This window comes from Zingiber officinale, chromosome 9B (assembly GCF_018446385.1).
Source record: "Zingiber officinale cultivar Zhangliang chromosome 9B, Zo_v1.1, whole genome shotgun sequence".
NCBI classification, from domain to species: Eukaryota; Viridiplantae; Streptophyta; class Magnoliopsida; order Zingiberales; family Zingiberaceae; genus Zingiber; species Zingiber officinale.
The window spans coordinates 91,878,346-91,892,982 of NC_056003.1; the positions used below are offsets into that span (position 1 = coordinate 91,878,346).

The window sequence follows — 14,637 nt, forward strand, 5'->3', positions numbered from 1 at the left end:
GACCTAACTAGTCCACTCCAACTCACTCAGCCCTGTCTCATCTAATTAGCTTGCCCGAACTAACCCGTTCGTTCGATTGATTCGATCATTATGTTCAAACCAAGCAAACACTGGCTTGACTAAGTTGAACAACTTGACCTCTCTGCCCAACTCGTGTCTGGTCCGACTAACTTGCCGAGTTTAATGGACTAGGAAAGCTCATTTATCACAAATCCAAAAACGATAAATTTTCGTAAATACTTTTTAATTTATTATCTCCAGAATTAACATACATTATAAAAAGAAAAACAAAATCAGATGACCGAACTTATCCATTTGGCTTCATCTACTATCTTTATTATTATTTTTTATAACCAAAATAATCTTTTTATAAAAGTACAGACATTGAAAATTCTTAAAAAATATATATTTTCTGAAGATGCTTTCAAATATATATCTCTGTATAGTTTCATAAACAGAGCAAGCCATCAGCTACTGGTCACAATGATTTTGATTTTGATTTGAATTTTTTTTTATATTGATTTCTCGATCAAATCGGGGAACTGGTGTAGGAGTTCCCAGAAGGTTCCGGGAGAAGGAACGGTAGGTGTTGAGAGGAAATTGCTGCTAGGGCTAGTGAGGAAGTTGTAGCCGACATTGGTGGGGCTATCGTCGGCGAAAGCAGGACTCGATTCCGGGGAGAACAACGAGGGCGAGAAGAGGTGGGGCGGTATCGGCGAGAGCGCCGCGGGCTCGGGCGACAGGATCCCGGGGAAGGCGCCCAGCCGGCCCAGCGCCGGACCGCAATCCGGCTCCAGATCCACGAGCGCGGACGCGGGCGGGGTGGCTTTCTCGAAGGAGGCGATGCGCGCTGCGGGGGAGAGCGCGCCGGCGCAGGCGCCGGGCGACGGCAGCGTGGCGGAGCCCGGACCGGTCAGCCTCTGGACCAGCGTCATGAACTCCCCCGGCTCGGCGTGGATGATCTTCGGGGAGACAGAGTAGATGATGACCGGGTCACGGCTCGGCGCGGCGGCGGCGGCGGGCTTCCTGATGCTGTGGGAGTCCTTGCTGACCTTGAGGCTGAGAGCCGACGGGCGGGGGCCTTTGAGCTGTATCTCCTGCCGCGGCGACGGGCGGAAGCCGGAGGGATCCATAGAATCCAGGCGGCGATCGAAGAGAAGCAGCGGATGAGTGCAGACCGCAATTTTGCGGGTTATTTTTATTTTTCAGGGAGGAAAAGGAAAGGCGTAAGTTTTGTGTATCAATTAATAAAATGATAATTTAAGATGAGTCAAGTCAATACGGTGAGGCAATATGGTTGAAGCTTCTTCACCAAGCTTTATATAGCACGTGGAAGAGCTTTTCCTCGTGTTTAGTCTACTTGTTTTTATTGTTCATGCGCTTTAGTTTAACAGTCTCGAATATTATATATATATATATATATATATATATATATATATATATATATATATAGAGAATTGATCTGCTGCGGTGAGAGTCCTGCGGTTTTCGTGCGGCACGCTTACGTGGCGAGTTCCACGTCATCCGCGTGAGAAGATAACGCAACGAAGGCAGAATCGCGTCAAACTTCTCCAAGCGATTCTTCATCACGAAACCTAGCCACTCCTCCCTCTCCGAATCGCCGAAGCGCCCCCCTCCTTCGCCCTCCTCGCGGCGAATACACCTCTCGTAGAGAAGCTACGAGACCGGACCTACGACTCTCTCTCGCAGCGAGCCCTCTTCTACCGCGAACTCTCCCTCGCCGCGAGCTTTCCCTTGCCGCAAGCCCTCTCTCGACCGGCAAGCTCTCCCTCTCCGCGAGCCCTCTCCTTCCTATGTCTCTCCACTCACCGACGAACTAGGGCATCATTATCCGCTCCTCTCATTTAGTGCTGCAGGAAGTTCATTTGGATCATACTTTCTTCTCTGATTCATTTGGAGCAGCATTGCCCCAAGCCTAGCCTCAGGTGTCTTGTGTCGCTACCGTGGAGGTACAAGGTGTCGGTTCCATGGCCCAAGAGCAGAGACATGGTGAGATTAATTCTTGGGTAAGCCGGCTATGGTTTTCATTTTCCCCAATTCTCTCATTGATGGTCGCAATGTATCTAATTACCCCTGATGATTGCCCTAGCTAGTTTCTCGTTGCTTCCGATTCCCGTGTTGACTCGTACTGATCTGTAAAGGAGGAGCGTGCTACCACTTTGAGAAGAATATGGTATGATAAGTTAGCATCTGTCGAGTATGATTATTTCACATTGTTTCCTTCGAGATACGTTGAGTGTACCTCAGTAGTTGATTTCTTATTTTCCTTGTTCTACTCTTTAGCAATCGTACATTAAAAATCTTCTAGACGGCATTGATCTCCTCACCATGCCGGCTTGGATCAAGGAGATCAAATATTCCTCACCATGTCGGATGGTCGCCATGTCAGCAAACCGCACGAAACCGCAGCAACCGCGCCGTAGGAGATCAATGTTGTATATATATATACACTTTAACTTTGATGGTGAGGAATATTTGTGGGTGTTATCTTACGAACTTTGCATTTACATCTGTCAATAACCCTATGCAGGCTTTTGTCTCTCATTTTTTTTTCTATTTTAAGTTATTTACTGCTTCAATCAAATTGGATCTATTACGTTGAATGAGTGATTCCAGCCATTGAATTTTGACTTGGTTCACATAACATGGCGCTTCATTCTCCTCGATGTGTAATTTAAATTCTTTAGACATCCATAGCATATTCTTTGTGTGCGAGTGCAACATGAAATTTTGCTTAGCTCATTTTTAAAATCAGTTCTCAAAAGCTTGTGTTTGAACTGCTTAATGTTGGAAAATTTTGGCAGTTTAAATTTATAAGAATTTGCAAATTTTGAATTTTGATAATTTACTAGCATCAATTATCTCAAACAAATAGATTATGATGAGATAATAGTGGAAATGCATTAACGTGGGATTTGTTTGCAGTAGTTTTTATTATTATTGTTTTGACAACAAATCTAGGGTTGCACTGAAAATCTTATGTTCTTTATATTTGTATAGATATGATGAAGAAGGCACCAAATGCTAGAATGGCACATCCATGGCCAGACCACTTTTATCCATTGCATGTGGCACTTGGAGCTGCAGGGGAAAGAGCAAAGGCTGAATTAATTCTACTATTTTATTTTTTTTTCTTCTTGTGTTGTATGTTCTGGGGTCAGGTATTGGACTGTAACTATTTGTTTGTTGGCTTCGGGTGTTGTAATTTGTTTCTAAACAGCCAGTTGCTTAAAGTTGCTTAAACTTGTAATGATAGTTTCATTTTCTTAATTCTGTCTCTTTATCTCTTGTAACGACAGTATGTTGGCTTCGTGCAGTTGTTCATTCTTGTGTCAAATTATATACTAGTTGTTTGCTTCATTGTTTCCTACAAGTGATCTCCCTCTGTATATTAGTAGACTTTGCTGTTGTTGTTTCAGTGAAAGAATTTTATTGAATTTTGTATTAATTAGTTAAAATATCATAAATTTGCTTCACCTCTCTGCCGTGGAGCTTCTCAAGGAGTATCCTTTTCTTTCTTTCTCTCCCTCTCTCTCTTGCATTCCATGAGTAATTATTGTCTAACAACTAAAGGCAAAAATAGTTCGATTTTCCTCATTTTTCTAGTGCCAGCAAAGCCTACATTTGAGAGGTTTAGGTACTTCAATCTCTTTAGGAAGCCAATGAAGTGTGGTATATGAAGGTCATTGAAGTTGTTGTAGCTCAAATTCAAATGTCTCATAAACTTGAGCTGGAGCAAGGAATGATCCACTCTCCCACTCAAGTTCCACATGTCATATTTTGGATCAGATGCATTTGCATATGGATTATGGAGATCAATACTGATAACTGATGCAGTGCTGAGACACAGTTGCTACGACAAAGTAAAAGCAATAAGTACAACATTAGACAATCCAAGAACAACATTAGAGACTCATTATAGCTACATGTTGAAATTGAAGAGGATCAAACTGACAAGATCGTCAAATATATTGAAAGCTACAACAACATTATCATACCACAATTACAACACCAACATTATTCAACAGTGTTTAATGATATAAATTAACAAACCAAGTTTATATCTAGAATTACAACATTTAACCATTTACAAACAAAGTTTGCGTCAAGTAGTCAATGTCCAGACAAAAATTTAAAAGGGTGCTAGATAAAAATTTAAGATAGTATAGCTCCCGAAAGCCATGTAGTCTTGCTGATGACAAAGGAGGTCACGAAATTTAAAGAAATTGACAAATGTCACTACACTTCCAGATGCTTTGGTCCCTCTCATTAGCGGTAAACATGTGTTGTAGACCAAACAAAGAAACCTCCGGGTCTAAGAATCCTATTGAGCTCCAGTGGCTTCCCACCTGCATTAGCATAGTTCAGATATAAAATTGAGGATAAACATTACTCTACAAAAGCAAAAGAATTGATTAAAATATAACAGGTACCATCTGCATCCCAGTGGACTATACAAAGTGAACACTGAATCAAATCAAATACATTGTTGGGAAATGGCAGCTTCTGATTTCCAATTACTGATAAAAAGGTTGGAATACCACACTCTAATGCAAATTGTATCGGATCCTATCCCCTAAATATCCACCAAAGCTTGCAACACCACAACCAACATCAAGGACCCCTTGTGTGCCCTCCCCCATTGATGGCTAGAAGATTCTGGTAAAATCAAGAAAAGAAGTATTACTAGTTTAGACAAATCTATCAATTATCAGATTGAGAATCTCATTAAAAATCAGTTTTAGGAAATCAAAGTGGCATATATGCTTATTACAATCTGAGGACTTATTTAAAAAATGATTAAAAATCAAAGAAAAATAGAAAAAGTTTTAACTTGAATGTAGTTTTACAAAAGATCATTGCACATTTTCAGGAATGGTTTCCCATATCTAAGATGATTTAGTGATGATGGCATTAAAAAAATTAATGTTACCAACACAAGGATAACAAATAGTTTCTTTTCATATACCAAAGACAAGGTTTGTTGCTACCTCTGGAGCTTGATATCCAATACTGCCTAAGGTTAGATAAAATAATCATTCTCATTAGGTAGTCAATTTAATGAAAATAGAGTTCATCTCAAATGAGTCATTGGAGAAGAGTGACGACATAATATTAAAAAAATACAAGATACTAGAATGTATTCCCACCCAGGACAATCAACAATGGATAATCTTGCAATGAAAATTTATCAAAAATTTGGAATTAATAAAGAGCATTGTACATTTTAAAGAAAGTAACAGAAACAGAATGGAACAGGGCATGCATTCATGTTCATTATTCAATAATATCAAAAGGTAAGCCTTAGGTCATAAGTGCTAATTGAACCAATTAAAAGCAAAATTCCACTGACTCTAGAGAAAAAAATAATCAAACGAGAAACCCATAATTATAGAAGGAATTGCATCTTGGCCTCTAATACAGGAATATCAAAATAGCTGAGAATACTTGCTTACTTGCTCGATGAACTTGATGTATTTAGAAACACCATCTTTAAATTGAGTTCCACTAAGAAGGAAAACCAAGTAAACACCTCCGTACTCAGTCTTGGTCTTTCTTATATTCAACGAGTTTGGTGCGAGGAACATTATCATAACAAATCTGTTGACTGCAAAATAGAGAATTTAGGAAGACCAAATGAATGATAGGCAAAGCTCCAAAGCAACCAAAATATCATCTGATAGCAAGCAGAATACGTCCGTCATTTTCCCTTCTATTTTCACACTTATCAAAGTTCCATGGATGTGATCTCTAAAATACTGAGTCAACACGATTACACGAAGTCCAAAAAAGTTTCCAATAAGTTCAAAAATTCAAGGCTGAATATTTTTAAAAATGAATGAAAATTTTATAGAGGGCAAGGTGATTTTTAATGTAGAATTGCTGAAGAGTAGAACAAGGAAAATAAGAAATCAACTACTGAGGTACACTCAACGTATCTCGAAGGAAACAATGTGAAATAATCATACTCGACAGATGCTATCTTATCATACCATATTCTTCTCAAAGTGGTAGCACGTTCCTCCTTTACAGATCAGTACGAGTCAACACGGGAATCGGAAGCAACGAGAAACTAGCTAGGGCAATCATCAGGGGTAATTAGATACATTGCGACCATCAATGAGAGAATTGGGGAAAATGAAAACCATAGCCGGCTTACCCAAGAATTAATCTCACCATGTCTCTGCTCTTGGGCCATGGAACCGACACCTTGTACCTCCACGGTAGCGACACAAGACACCTGAGGCTAGGCTTGGGGCAATGCTGCTCCAAATGAATCAGAGAAGAAAGTATGATCCAAATGAACTTCCTGCAGCACTAAATGAGAGGAGCGGATAATGATGCCCTAGTTCGTCGGTGAGTGGAGAGACATAGGAAGGAGAGGGCTCGCGGAGAGGGAGAGCTTGCCGGTCGAGAGAGGGCTTGCGGCAAGGGAAAGCTCGCGGCGAGGGAGAGTTCGCGGTAGAAGAGGGCTCGCTGCGAGAGAGAGTCGTAGGTCCGGTCTCGTAGCTTCTCTACGAGAGGTGTATTCGCCGCGAGGAGGGCGAAGGAGGGGGGCGCTTCGGCGATTCGGAGAGGGAGGAGTGGCTAGGTTTCGTGATGAAGAATCGCTTGGAGAAGTTTGACGCGATTCTGCCTTCGTTGCGTTATCTTCTCACGCGGATGACGTGGAACTCGCCACGTAAGCGTGCCGCACGAAAACCGCAGGACTCTCACCGCAGCAGATTAATATATATATATATATATATATATATATATATATATATATATATATATATATCATCCGGATAATTTCTCAGATATTTTGATTTTCAAAAGTGAATTAGAGGATCCACAGTTGTTATATCTCATTATGAGCTCTTTCGTTGTCACGTCTGTGCCATATCAAAAGTTAAAAACCTCACACTTCTTTCCACTATCAAAAAAATCTCTCAACAACTCCTTCATGGATCTTACACTTTTCATTATATATAATTCTCATTTCTCCTTCGTATTTTACATTATACACCATTAAATTTTTATAAAATTTAAATTTATCACTTGCTAACATGAAATAACATTAATAATTTTTAAAAAATATATAAATATTACAGTGCATCAAATGAAAAGACATATATTATAATAATATATAAAAATAAACGTAAATTCATCTACACCAGGCCATGTCTCTGTTTAATTTTTTTCATTATTTTCTCATGTAAATAAAGTTATCCAAGTGTCATCTCACTGGTATCCTTCATAAGAATTTCATAATCCTTATGAAAGATCTCGGCTTCCCGCAAAGCCATTTTTTACATTTGATATTCTTTAATATCTTGTCATTCTTTGTCGATGTTATGTTCCATTGTGTCGCCCTCTCTGGCTTTAGATTTGCCCTTCCTCTTCGCTGCCTTTTGCCCTATCGGACGAATGCGGACTTCAGAGTCATCTAAGTCAACACTTGTATCTGGATTTGATATTGAAGTGTTTCCTCCTGACTCGGATGTCCTTACCTTCTTGTTAGAGTAATGAGCAACTGATTGTGGAGTATATTTCTCGTAGTCTTTGAGAACCCTCCACACATGCATATACTTAAAATCCTTGTTATTGTTGTTGGCTTTCCACATATTCAGTGCATTCTCCAACACATTCTCGTCACTCCAACCGCTTTGCCGATGAGTATGAAAATTATTATAAGTTGCAGAAAATTCATTTACCATCGGTGCAAACCTGTAATAATGTGATTTCAGACGCTGATAACTTCTCGTCATAGATCCAGTGGGGCGATGTTTGTTGTAGTAATCAGCGATACGTTTCCAAAAAGCTTGATCCTTCTGGTCATTACCAATGATTGCATTAGTGCTTATAGTTGCCCATGACTTCGCAAGGACCACATCTTCATCGGGAGACCAAAATCTTCTTTTCGATTCATTTTCCTCCAGCTCAACTTCACGCTCTTCTTGTGATGAGTGTGGTGGCACCTAAGTTGCTGGAACAGATGATGGCGTTAGAAATTCTTTGCCGCTGATAGATGGATCAATAGTCGCCCTTCTAGATTCATTCGAAAGTATGACAGGTGGTTGAGTAGGAGAAACCCCGTAAGGATAAGGCATCCCAAGTTGGCTATCCATTGCAGACCAGTCTTGGATGGATACATACCAAATGGAGCTGAGGCGGTGTTACTTGGATTCCACGACTGCAAAAAATTTTGAGAACTTTGGGAATTTGGAAAATTTGGAGAATGTTGTGGAACATATGAAATATTTTGAAAATTTGGAGGATATTGTGGTTGAGAGAAAAAATGAGAATATTGGATATTTGGAGGAATGCGAGTATTTTGAGAAGATGTATTTCCTTCCGTATTTGAAGAATTCAAAAGATTCGTAAAGGAAGTATTGAGATTTTCATCCATCTCGAATACAAATAGGGACTGAAAGGAAGAATTGAGTTGAGAGCAAAGATAGCAATGGAATGAATAAAATAGATCTCATATTTATAGATTTTTTATATATTAAAAAATTAAATTATAACCGTTGAACAACGGCTAAAAATTAGTCGTTGCTCAACGGCATACAACGGTTGTTCTCACTGAAATGAGAAGCAAGCTTTAATTACCAGGCTTTTTGATTTTTTTTTAATTATTAAAAAAATAAAAAAAATGAAAAGACGAAGAAGCGACTCCGCAGCGGCGGAGCCGCTTCTTCGCTTTAATCAAAAAACCTCCCTCCACTATGGGAGGGAGGTTTTTCGCCAAGTCCACGTCACAATGGGAGCTCGGAAAGAGCTCCCACTGTAGATGCTCTTAGTAGAATTTCGGACATTTGAGGATTGTCATGAATGTATAAGGTAAGGGTGTGCAGATATCAATCCTATATTCAACCATTAATCAAATTAATTTCAAATCTTTGCACCATCAATCCGTTATATATGTTAGGTCAAATTATAAACATTATTAAAAAATTATATTCTAAAACAAAATATACCAAGACTAAATCAATGGTTCCAAGGCGTTAAGAAGTTACTTAGTGCACAAATTAAAGGAATTTGTATTAAGCCAAGATAAATCTAAAACTTATCTGAGGTTTGTTTTCTGAATATAACAATAGATACTACTACTGGAAATAAGGTTCCAAAATGATAAGTGTAGTTAATTTGTTCCTCTGACTTATCAATAAAATCCTAAAAAAATTGATCATCAGATAATTCAATACGAGTGATTAAATAGAAAATTTAAAGAAAAAAATTAGGAGAAAAAGAAAATAGAACAATTTAAGAAAAGAATGTCTCTATTTTACAAAGGAAATCATATATTTTCTTCTGCCACAAACAAAATGGAACAGATTAAGAATATATGTTTCTCAACTAAATTAAAAACATAAAGTGGTAGATGAAAACATCACTTGGAAATCTTGAAAGTTCCTCTCTCAACCCAGTAATTATATCTTCAATCTTCTGTTTTTCCATCTCAGCCTCATATTTAGGGTTCCACCACAGAAAAGCCACAAGAAGTTGTTTTGTTCACCCAGTGTTTTGCCCTAATTTCCCTTCCCTCTTGCTGCGACGTGCGATCTCACACGGCGCCGAGCAGCTGCTTCTTCTACATTTTGTGTGCGGCCTCGAGCAGCAGTCTAGTCTTCTGCCTTCTTCATTCGACTTCCCCAGACATCCCCTGATACCCCTACTGTAAATCTGGGTGCGTGGATGTCACCCGTGGACACCTTTCACGCACGAAGACACCTCCAATGATCAGAGGCGTCTCTCCGTGTTGAGAGGTGTCGATGGGCGACGCCCACGAGAGTGAGTGTGTGTATATATATATACATATAAAGCATGAGTATTTAAAATTTCAATATATTTAAATTTACAATTTCAAATTACTCTTTTTTTCCAGCTGTGAAGGTACACTGCTTGACGTATTACCGCGGGCGCTTTCATATTTAGCGAACCGAGAGAAAGACGACTCACTTCCGAAATTAGTCCAAACAATAAATTTTTAGAACTTAAAACTGTGGATAAAATATATAAGGCGTTCCATAGAATTCATCCACTCCCTTGGTTCGGAACTCCATAAACTCCTACAAACAACCTCTTCAAGAAGAGGGATGGATATTAAAGCTCATGGTGCCGCATACCAACAAACAGTCAACGTGGTCAAACAAAACGGGATGAAAAAAAGAATTATCTGAACTTTAAATCCCTTTTACAAAGAATTCCAAAAACAATTTACAAGCATATCAAAGCTAACTGTCACATTGTTGCACTCGGCATTTCCAGCTTCAGAAACCAAACGATTCTCTTCCGGCTTCTTTGAACAAGTAACCGTGAGAAGCCCAGACCACAGCATCCAAGCAAAACAAATAACCAGTTCATTACAAATCACTAGGTCAGATTGCAAACTAAGAACAGCTTTAGATTGCCAGAACAAGCAACTGAAGTAGACAGAATGACTTGCTATGGATCATCCGAACCCCAGGCATCATCGCGCAAAGATTTTCGAGCAACAATGCGATTTTTTCTTGCTTCCTCCTGTTTTCTTAGGTCGTTGGATCCAAACTCTGTAGAAGGTTTTATTCCCATCCCTTGAGCAATCAGCCTTTGGGCTGTTCGTGCAGAAGTCTTAGGCCTTGGATATGGAGGTTCCAAATCTGTAAGATCGCAATATTTAATTACAAACAAACAAAAACAACTAAAATCACACCAAAAACATGAGTGAGAGTGAGAGAGAGAGAGAGGAGAGAGGAAAATAATAATAATAATAATAATAATACCTTTGGCGGAAATCTGGTCCCGGAGACTATCATCCTCCTGCAGAAAACGAACTTTGAATGGAAAAGGAATCTTGCTATGAGCATCGCGTGCTGCAAATAGAGACAATGTACCAAAGATCTATTAGAGTAAACAATTACAAACAAAACCATCCAATTAAGACCAAGAACTGATCTACAACCACTAATTTTTATTAGAAGAGACAAGCTTACTTTACTATACCTAATTGGATAGTGCCTGTGGTCCAAAACCTTATCTTATAGGAAAATAGATAACGTGCACATTGAAAGAATGATTCTAACAATCTGAAAATTAATTAGATATACATCGTCTATTCCCATAATGTATTAAAAATATAGTAGAACATTACTGGACCATGTAACATAAACCATTTCTACCTCTTTGGAATCAATCAGAGAAGGTATATTATTATTACTAGGTAGAAATTTGGCACAATTTAGGTCAAAACTGAACCATCAACGAAGATAAAATGGATGACAATCTAATAAAAAACTATTTTTTTCTTTATACCTTTCCTTTTTGAATCGATTGTCACATCATCAATGAATAGAATTGATACTTCCACATACATGTGAGAAAAATATAAATACTTTATGTAAGAAGAACTACTACAACAAATAATCAGCAGATACATTAGTGCATCAACTCGTCACCTCACCCAGCACTTCAACCAATCTCTGAGGTCAAATCCAGGTCATCTTTCATTCATGAACTTTCTTTTACTAGTCAAGGTTGTTATATCAAGGTTTCTATTGTGAATTTTTTGGGTAATTTTTTTTGTAAATTATATCAAACTGTGATTTGTAAAGTTTAAGAAACAAATTATAAAATATACTAAAAATATATGATAATGATATAATATTTATTTTAATAGCATAGTAGTATTGATGAAGTTATGTTGACAGTGAGTCACAACCAAAATATGTAGATTCATATCTTCCAGAATCTACAAATTATTACCCCTTTCATTCCATTTGAAATGAAATGGTTCAATAGGAAATTTTCTAACCAACTGCTTTTGATCTATAAAAATTATTGACATATGTTGATGACTTAGACATAGTATGACTTCGAAATCATTTTGATTTCACCTCATTTTGTGTATTGATTTGATAAGATTTTTTTTTCTCAATGCTTATTAATTGTCAAGTCCACATTAGCTATCATCATGGTAGTCAAGATTGCTATCCATGGCAGTTAAGATTGTGATCCAGACCATAGGATCTTGTGATCTTTCAATCCAAGATAACCTAAATATTCCAAACGCCAAGTAGGATCTGAATTCAGCTACGATTTTATGAAACACAGCTATGTTTGCTATATGAGCAATCATGTCTTGATGTTCCAATATCATTCTAACAACAATAGCTCCAATATTGTTGTCTTTCCAACTAATATTAAAGGAAATGAAATTAACAGAACTAAAAATAACAGTAGCTCTAGAATACTTGGTCAAAACTTTAGATAGTTCTTTTTTAAAGCTAAAAGTATAATGTTGTCATCACATAGATAATAGACAAAGAATCCGAAGAATCCCTTTGCTCAAATAACTTGCCCAATATTAAAAAAAAAAGATGATGCAAACCCACATCTGGTTTTGAATCTTGTCCACTTATTGTATGTTATAGAGCTCTGATTAATCAGGATGCACACAATTCTTCATAATAACAAATGTCAATTGTCAACTTTCCTAATTTTCAATATAGTAAAAGGCAAAGCATAAAAGAAACATTAGAAAGATGTCAAACTTTTTTTATGGCATGGATAACAAACCAACTCATCCAACATCCATCTCTTCAGTTAAAACATGAGAATATCCATTTTTGATAGAAAGAAAGTTTCTTATATGTGAGAGCTGCCATAATTCTACAACTCATAATTAACTCTTCGGGCCGTAAGACAATCTTCATACTATATAAAAGGAAAAAGTTCCTAATAGGCAACGGAAAGAAAGAGGTGCATCGTACAAACATACCAAGTGTTGGAGTTCGGAACACTGCAAGTGCAACAGTATCGTTGACCCATCGAATAGCAACACCATCGTCTTTAAACTTCTCAAACAACTTCTCTAATTCTATTGTCTGGGTGCTAGGTGGAAAGTTGTATAGCACAAGGACATGGTCAGTACCATATCCAACTGAGAACATGAGTCAAGATGTTACATTCAAGATTTCCTTTTCAGCTAAAGGTAAATTCCAATATACCTAAACTGGCAAAATAAAGCTGAGAATACTCACAGTTCCTAACCAAGCTCGCATCATCTTCAACACGATGCTCACGATCCTTAATCAGCAGAGAAACATCTGACTGAGAGCGGTCATCAGTTGCTGTCGCTGAATCCAACTGTTCACTGTACAGGTAACTCTTTTCATACATGAATGACCCCCTTCCACGCCGCTTTGGAGTAATATGTACCTCAGCATCAACCTTTGGCGGGCTTGATTTCCCATCGCTCCTATTATTTGAAGAAAGAAAAGATTCGTCCGGGTAGCCGCGGTCTGCAATTGCTTCCCAATCTGCCGTGCACCACAAGAATTTCCGTTATCAATTATAACTCCAAGAATGGTCCGAATTATAAAAAAATAAGCAGTAAAGGTACCATCTCCCGCGTCTTCCTGATCGCCACGAGACGCCGAAACCCTAATTTCCTCTTGCAGTGAAACCTTCTCACTCGCCGACCCAGACTCCCTTCGATAAACCACAGACCAAAGGTTCCAAACAAAAGAAGTGATTTACGAGTGCCAATTCAATAACCAATCCCCTTAATTATAGCACGTCGATGTCGTAGCTTACTCTTGTCTCGAAGTCAAAGGCGCGATGGAGCCGCGAGTGCGAACGGCCAGAGCGCGGGACCGGATCTCGTCGGCCTTGAGGGAGAATCCACGGGAGGAGTGTATTTCGGCGAGATCCTCGAGAGCGGTGGCGAGCCGGAGGTCGCCGGACGGAGACGAGGGTTCCTCAGATTGCAGCCTCGAGACGACGGACTCAAGAACGGAGATCGCTCCTTCAATATCTCCTCGTTCAACCAAGTCTTCCACCGCCTCGCTCCACCCGTCTCCGCCACTACTGCCGCCAGCCTCCATTTCGCTGCTTCCCTTCCGCTTGGAGACGCGTATCCTGCACACTGGAAGTTATAGCTGCAATAAATGGGCCGAATTATTAGGCCTTCTAGTAGCTCATTAGTTTGTTGGGCCCGCAGAGAAGAGTGACCAATAAAGTGAAATGTTTAACAAATTTAATATTATTTTTTAAATTTCCTTTAATTATTATCAGTCTCTCTTTTTGCTCACTAGTTACACGTTTTTTTTATAATTATCATGAAATTTTATAGGCAATTTATTAAAATACACTCTTGATAATCAAGATTAAGTTAAAGGTATTCTTTAATTATTGTTTCTTGAAAAAGATTCCTCGTTAACATCAAAGACAATACTAAAGTAAAAAAATGATGATAGATAAAATAAAAGTTACTTCAAAGATATATATTTTACGCCTCGCTGTGGTAGAATTTTTTTTTTTTTTAGTTTGAGGATATATTTTTAAAGTTTAATGATTGAATTAGAGTATTAAGTATGAAAAAAATTAAATTAAATTTTCTTTTTAAGTATGAATGGGATGTAAAATGTAAGGTAGGATAACATTTCATAAATCACTTTTAACATATTTAATAAGAGAACACACAATGACTTCGAGCAAAGCTCATATTTTGTCAACCTAACGTGGCTTGTGGTTTAATGATGAGAGGGAGGACCAATGGCGGAGCTTGTCCGAGTAATTTATCCAAGTTATGGGTCATGAGCGTCGATGCGAGACTATCATGCCAGGCTAGCCCCCTCTTTTCGCCAATGT

General features: G+C 38.4%; 2 protein-coding genes and 2 long non-coding RNA genes across 4 annotated transcripts; 1 reads left to right on the top strand and 3 right to left on the bottom strand.

Annotated features, from left to right (window-relative positions):
• Nucleotides 1–281: 281 nt before the first annotated feature.
• LOC122024082 (protein MKS1-like) lies at nucleotides 282–1,229 on the bottom strand. The gene has a single exon (XM_042582628.1). It carries the CDS (start codon nucleotides 1,131–1,133, stop codon nucleotides 513–515), a length of 621 nt encoding a protein of 206 aa, XP_042438562.1. The 5' UTR covers nucleotides 1,134–1,229; the 3' UTR covers nucleotides 282–512.
• Nucleotides 1,230–1,479: 250 nt separating this feature from the next.
• Nucleotides 1,480–3,381, top strand: LOC122024085. The gene is made up of 4 exons (XR_006123334.1): nucleotides 1,480–2,027; nucleotides 2,115–2,194; nucleotides 2,305–2,485; nucleotides 3,022–3,381. It is a non-coding gene; the product is annotated as an uncharacterized LOC122024085 (long non-coding RNA).
• A 582-nt stretch (nucleotides 3,382–3,963) lies between these two features.
• Nucleotides 3,964–6,728, bottom strand: LOC122025129. The gene is made up of 5 exons (XR_006123607.1): nucleotides 6,182–6,728; nucleotides 6,015–6,094; nucleotides 5,478–5,629; nucleotides 4,455–4,680; nucleotides 3,964–4,370 (listed from the first exon to the last, which is right to left on the bottom strand). It is a non-coding gene; the product is annotated as an uncharacterized LOC122025129 (long non-coding RNA).
• A 3,439-nt stretch (nucleotides 6,729–10,167) lies between these two features.
• LOC122024447 (R3H and coiled-coil domain-containing protein 1-like) lies at nucleotides 10,168–13,890 on the bottom strand. The gene is made up of 6 exons (XM_042583078.1): nucleotides 13,582–13,890; nucleotides 13,388–13,476; nucleotides 13,026–13,304; nucleotides 12,764–12,925; nucleotides 10,770–10,859; nucleotides 10,168–10,646 (listed from the first exon to the last, which is right to left on the bottom strand). The coding sequence occupies exons 1-6, from the start codon at nucleotides 13,869–13,871 to the stop codon at nucleotides 10,453–10,455; spliced, it is 1,104 nt and encodes a 367-aa protein (XP_042439012.1). The 5' UTR covers nucleotides 13,872–13,890; the 3' UTR covers nucleotides 10,168–10,452.
• Between the last annotated feature and the right edge of the window lie 747 nt (nucleotides 13,891–14,637).

Bases quoted from the DNA above. Each gene is read 5' to 3' on its own strand.
- LOC122024447 (XM_042583078.1), bottom strand. From the start codon at position 13,871: ATGGAGGCTGGCGGCAGTAGTGGCGGAGACGGGTGGAGCGAGGCGGTG. The intron at 13,477-13,581 runs GTAAGCTACGAC...GGTTTATCGAAG, and splicing joins CCTTTGACTTCGAGACAAGA to GGAGTCTGGGTCGGCGAGTG. The intron at 10,860-12,763 runs GTATGTTTGTAC...CTCTATTTGCAG, and splicing joins GTTCCGAACTCCAACACTTG to CACGCGATGCTCATAGCAAG.
- LOC122024082 (XM_042582628.1), bottom strand. From the start codon at position 1,133: ATGGATCCCTCCGGCTTCCGCCCGTCGCCGCGGCAGGAGATACAGCTC.